The sequence below is a fragment of the Alosa alosa genome, chromosome 4 (genome assembly GCF_017589495.1).
Source record: "Alosa alosa isolate M-15738 ecotype Scorff River chromosome 4, AALO_Geno_1.1, whole genome shotgun sequence".
NCBI classification, from domain to species: domain Eukaryota; kingdom Metazoa; phylum Chordata; class Actinopteri; order Clupeiformes; family Clupeidae; genus Alosa; species Alosa alosa.
In genome coordinates this window covers 33,957,096-33,963,189 of record NC_063192.1, presented here as the reverse complement: position 1 = coordinate 33,963,189, position 6,094 = coordinate 33,957,096, and the positions used below count along the sequence as shown (strand labels likewise).

The window sequence follows — 6,094 nt, the reverse complement described above, 5'->3', positions numbered from 1 at the left end:
CTCATGATGGCGCTTTACAGAGTGTTAAACATTCAAACATTCAAAGAGAGCCCATGAGTAACAGGGGTGAGGACAATCTCTCTAGAATTGGAGATACATAATATGATGATGGTGATGCATCATCGTGATGATCTTCCGGAAGAAACCTCGAGCAGCATTTGTGTGCTCAACATGAGAAATTGTCTCTTGCGATTTACTCCAATTTCCACAACATCTTATATAACGATTATTATAAATTTCACAATTGATTCCTCTCAGATAAAACATGCAATAAACATGGTGTGGTGTGATGTTTCTGGATCAAAGGAAACCCTGGTCTAGAACTGTTTGTATGTGTAGTGCGTGTGTGTGTATGTGCGCACATGTGTGTGTGTGTGTAGTGTGCGTGTGTGTGGTTGTCTTATGCCCTTATTTGTTTGTGTTGATAGAGCTTCTGAGGAAACTGGAACAGAGAAAGTGTTTCGTAAGTAAATCTGAAGTTGCTGTTTGCTTCTGAAATGAAATGTTCATTGGTTGTTCACTGGTTCACTGGAAAACAACACAGGGTGTGGACTTTGTTCTCTTTTGTTTGCTGTTGAGGAAAGTTGTGTGGGTGTGTGTGTGTGCTCAGAATGTTGATGTGAGTGTTCAACATACCAAAGATACACAAATGATACCTGCAAACAAAGACAAATGGTTACATGCGCGCACACACACTCAGTGTGCTGTGTGTGTTGAGATAAACTGATGGTGTATCCTAGCAACAGAGTTGTCCAAATGAAATCCAGGAAATCAGTTTCCTCCAGGAAACCTTTCCTCTTTCGTAGGCTTCGGGCAGCAGGGTGCATTCTGGGTAGTTATTTTCAGCTCATTACCTGCTTACCTGCATCAAACTTCACACAGTCCCCTCTCTCTCTCTCTCCCTCTGTGTGTGTGTGTGTGTGTGAAGGACAATATGAGAGACTCTTTCTCTGTGAGTGTGTTCCTTTGTAGGGTTGTGTGTGTGTGTATTTATTTGAGTGTGAGAGTCTTGGGGGGGGGGGGGGTACCTTGTCTGTGTCCATCAGCCGAGGACAAACATGGTCATAGTCATTGGTTTGGTGCTACAAAATGTCTTCATGTAAATGGTATGAGAGCACTACAACCCGCACATACCAGCAGCCCTCTCAGCTGTACTCATTAAACCAACGCAAACAGGACTCACTCATCAATGAGACGTCCTGTCCTTCTGCCCCGTCTTTACCTGCGGGCTGAAGGGGGGGCACATTGTACACGCAAGCGGCATTGCTGCACCATGGAACCCATTAATGCCAATGCCAATAGCAAAAACTGGCCTAGCTGGGCTGCACCATGGAACCCATTAATGGCAATAGCAAGAACTGGCCTAGCTGGGCTGAGCAAAGCGCAGGGCGCGGGCATTTTGCCACTTACGGCCTCCTTCAAGATTCTTGAAAGATTGGAATCTTTTGAGTAAAGCTTGAATGGGAGGGGCATTAGTTAAAAGACTACAATCTTTCAAGAATCTTTCCCAAATCTTGTCTAAGTTGTTTGGTGTAAGGTGGCCATTAACCGCTCTTGCGTATGCTGCGGTCGAAGTTGAACCATGTTGAACTTTAACTGCGGCGTGCTGTCAATCATAGGTATTTTGCGCTGAGCCCGCGGCAAGCACAACAAAAACTTTGGGACATTATCTCAACCAAGAGGACCCTGTCGACAAGCGCAGCGCATGCCGCTTACAATGTGAATCTGGCTTGAGAAAGCTGTACCACTGCAGACGTCCACTAGAGGGCGTGAGCACACAATACAAACGCTACCGGGAAACACAAAACATTTCAGTTGTTTTAGTTTAGTTTACCATGTCTCATCCAATAAATCTGCTGCAGGTAGACGTCTGATGGCGATTAAAAGAGACAACAATGAAAACACCAGCTGGTATAACAGATGTTATAACATTGCAACTTGTTCAAATGCAGTGGCACTGTTAGAATTCCTCTGTAGAATTGGCAAGGTCAACCCATGAATTCATCACTGACTCGGCTATAATTCTCAATCAGTGATGTATTTTGGGGAAAGACCCAAATATGTACATGCTGAAATCCAACTGAAGGACCAATTTCTCCTGCATCCATCAGTAAAGGACTGTGATCACCAGTCAGCAAAAGGTTTGTGATATGTTCATTAGCCTACAAAACAAGCAGATGTATGCTAATGTGAGGACATCAGCTGGCGAAGATAAGATCCATTATAGCGGAACACAATGCGAAGAATATTCCTCTATCAATCACCGCTTGAGAAAAAGGACCATCTCGCAGACAAAGAAATCCAAAATCCACACGACAGTCCGTCGCTCCTCCCACCGCTGCTAGGGATGCGCGCTGGTTGGCCGATCCAGCGGCAAACTCCACGACAATTGGCTAGGAGGTTCACCATCGTCCGAGCTCCGTAGTCTCTGTTGGGATCCGAGCACAGGCGGACGCTTCCCTGTTCTGGAGCATTTGGAAAGTGGACACCTATTCTTGTGGACAATTTTGATGAAGTAACAACGGGACGCATGAAGGTAAAGTGGCTGGTCTCTTGCTCGTGATATTCCCCACCCGTGGACGGGTCAAAGCGGTCATACAGCATTCTGGTGGTTTCTCTGATGGTTTGATTTCTCAGCGGACTGCATGGCACCACCCGGACCATAGATGGACACTTTCTGTTAGACTGCATATCTCTCTCTGTCCTGTTCTTGTATGTGTTCTGTTAAGCCTTTAGGCTACTTGTAGTCCTGCCCACTCCAGCGGCTGGAGAAGCCGTCTGTGACACTTGTACCCATTTCTCGAGGGACATGCAGTATAGCGGTGTGTTAGAAAGAGCTCAGTTTACATGTCTTTATGATCCAAGATTTACATCGTGATCTGCATAGAGATAAACCTAGCGCATGCCTTGTCCAGACCCGGCCCCTAGTAGCCACCTCTGGCTCCAGTGCTTGGGTTGGGCAGTGGCTGGATGTGCGGGTGCAGGGGGTGCGGGCACTTGTAACGACTTTGACAGGGCGAGTGTAGGGCGCGCGCTGGATTGGGCAGCTCGGCGCCCTAAATAATTCATTCTGCGTCCATCCATCCATCTACGCACCCCTTTGTGTTCGGAGTGTGTGTGTGTCGAGTGTAGGGCGTCATGTGCCGCGCTGCCTACCTCGCAGACCCGCTTGCCATGTCCAGTGGCCGTTGACGACACACACGTTATCTCGTGTTGGAATAGCACAGAGAGGTTCTCGTTCACATTCTTTCTCACGATTCTGAACAAGAGAACCAGCCTCCCGAGCGCATGGAGGACGCGCGCTGTTCCCACGGGCTCATCAGTGACGCCCCGCGTGCTGCTTAAATCCCACTGTTGGCAGGTGCCATAAATCCACGTGCCCCGAGGGCGCATCAGCTGTGTAATTACCGATTACCGGGCAGAACCATATCGAGGCTAGCGCAGACTCTTGACAGCGCGGCTGTGCGCAAACTGTGGATTAACACTCGTATTAATCCAAATTGGCGCTAATGACTGTTTACATGGTTGAACGCGCAAGCGACCTCATTCAGCGCGAAGACGCGTCGCAAGTGGAATATCCGGGATGGGAATGTGGTTAGGCCGGTGGCTGCGCGTCTCTGTGCGCTGTTGTGACTGGAACGAGAAGAGTGCTGAGAAACCTGTTTTTTACCCGGAGGGCCCGGTGGGCTACCTGTGATTACTCCGTGCGACTGCGAGCGTTGTTTTGCTTGGCTCTGTGCGTGATCCGCGACTGTCATATGGTTTGTTAGTAGGCTACTCCTAACTCCCAACAGAAATGCTTTCATCTTTCCTCGTCAGAATAAGGCTTGAGAGAATTCTGCAAGATCATTTTCCTTCCACAATGATCTGTCGAGTGTGTGTGTATGTGTGTGTGTGTGTGTGTGTGTGTGTGTGTGTGTGTATATGTGTGTGTGTGTGTGTGTGTGTGTGTGTGTGTGTGTGTGTGTGTGTATGTGTACTGGTCTGTGTTTAGGCGGTGGGCCAGACGGCTGTGCTGCAGCTCTGTTTTTTCAGCTGGAAGAGGCTGCTGCCTTTGTCATCCTCAGGCCTTTGATGAGAGACAGAGGTGCAGCAGCTTTAAAGGGTTACTCTGTGACTCTCAGGCGTTTGATGAGAGACAGAGGTGCAGGAGCTTTAAAGGGTTACTCTGTGACTCTCAGGCCTTTGATGAGAGACAGAGGTGCAGCAGCTTTAAAGGGTTACTCTGTGACTCTCAGGCCTTTGATGAGAGACAGAGGTGCAGCAGCTTTAAAGGGTTACTCTGTGACTCAGGCCTTTGATGAGAGACAGAGGTGCAGCAGCTTTAAAGGGTTACTCTGTGACTCTCAGGCCTTTGATGAGAGACAGAGGTGCAGCAGCTTTTAAAGGGTTACTCTGTGACTCTCAGGCCTTTGATGAGACTCTGTGACAAGAGGTGCAGATACAGCTTTAAAGGGTTACTCTGTGACTCTCAGGCACCTTGAGGAGAGAAGCAGCAGCTTTAAAGGGGTTACTCTGTGACTCTCAGGCCTTTGATGAGAGACAGAGGTGCAGCAGCTTTAAAGGGGTTAGACTCTCAGGCCTTTGATGAGAGACAGAGGTGCAGCAGCTTTTAAGGGTTACTCTGTGACTCAGGCCTTAGGCCCAGGCTTTGATGAGAGACAGAGGTGCAGCAGCTTTTAAGGGTTACTCTGTGACTCTCAGGCGTTTGATGAGAGACAGAGAGGTGCAGCAGTTTTAAAGGTTTACTCTGTAACTCTCATGGGCCTCTGATGTAGGAGTCAGAGGTGCAGCAGCTTTAAAGGGGTTACTCTGAGCTCTCAGGCCTTGTGATCTGAGAAGCAGCAGCTCTTTAAAGGGTTACCTGTGACTCCTTGTATCTTAGATCTAGAAGCATACTTGCAGCAGCTTTAAAGGGTTACTCTTGTAACTCCTGTGGCCTTTGTGACGAGAAGCAGCAGCTTTAAAGGGTTACTTCCCAGGACTCTCAGGTCTTTGATGAGAAGCATACTTTGCAGCAAGCACCTTTAAAGGTAAACTGCCAATGCTACCGTGATAATCTTTTGTCCTCTAACTGTCCATGCTGTATGAAAACAAAACACACACACACACACACACACACACACACACACACACACACACACACAATTTAACACACTTGCAGCATTTAATTGGCTCATATTGAGCTCATATCAACAGCCTTCAGCAGGATTGCGGATCAGCCTTTTAAGTGGCGCGGTCCCTCTAATGTCCACTCAGGACTCAAGTACACAGTGGTAGGCTGTACCACAGGCTCAGGCTGATCGTCCTTTCATTAGTGCCACACCACTCTCTCTCTGTGTGTGTGTGTGTGCATTTCCTCTTCTGAGGTCATATACCTTTGACGCACTGAGGGGGAAAAAACACATTTTAGTTTTAAATGCCAGTGAACATGATACACAGCAGAAAATCCAGGAGGTATTTCCTATGCAAAGACTGACAACTCATTCCCTGTGTGTGTGTGTGTGTGAGAGAGAGAGAGAGAGAGTGTGTGTGTTTGTGTGTGTGTGTGTGTGTGTGTGTGTGTGTGTGTATATGTATGTGTGTGTGTGTGTGTGTGTGTGTGTGTGTGTGTGTGTATGTGTACTGGTCTGTGTTTAGGCGGTGGGCCAGACGGCTGTGCTGCAGCTCTGTTTTTCAGCTGGAAGAGGCTGCTGCCTTTGTCATCCTCAGGCCTTAGGCGAGAAGCAGCAGCTTTAAAGGTTACTCTGTGACTCTCAGGCGTTTGATGAGAGACAGAGGTGCAGCAACTTTAAAGGTTCTCTGTGACTCTCAGGCGCTGATGAGAGACAGAGGTGCAGCAGCTTTAAGGGTTACTCTGTGACTCTCAGGCCTTTGATGAGACAGAGGTGCAGCAGCTTTAAAGGGTTACTCTGTGACTCTCAGGCCTTTGATGAGAGACAGAGGTGCAACAGCTTTAAAGGTTACTCTGTGACTCAGGCCTTTGATGAGAGACAGAGTGCAGCAGCTTTAAAGGGTTACTCTGTGACTCTGGGCCTTTGATGAGACAGAGGTGCAGCAGCTTTAAAGGGTTACTCTGTGACTCTCAGGCCTT

General features: G+C 48.0%; 1 protein-coding gene across 1 annotated transcript in view; it reads left to right on the top strand.

Moving 5' to 3' along the window:
• Positions 1 to 1,838: 1,838 nt before the first annotated feature.
• Positions 1,839 to 6,094, top strand: part of LOC125293356 (CTTNBP2 N-terminal-like protein) — a 45,670-nt gene continuing 41,414 nt past the window's right edge. The window contains exon 1 of the mRNA XM_048241222.1: positions 1,839 to 2,536. Within this exon, the coding sequence (XP_048097179.1) occupies positions 2,531 to 2,536 (6 nt within the window). The 5' untranslated portion in view covers positions 1,839 to 2,530. The remainder of the gene's footprint in view (positions 2,537 to 6,094) is intronic.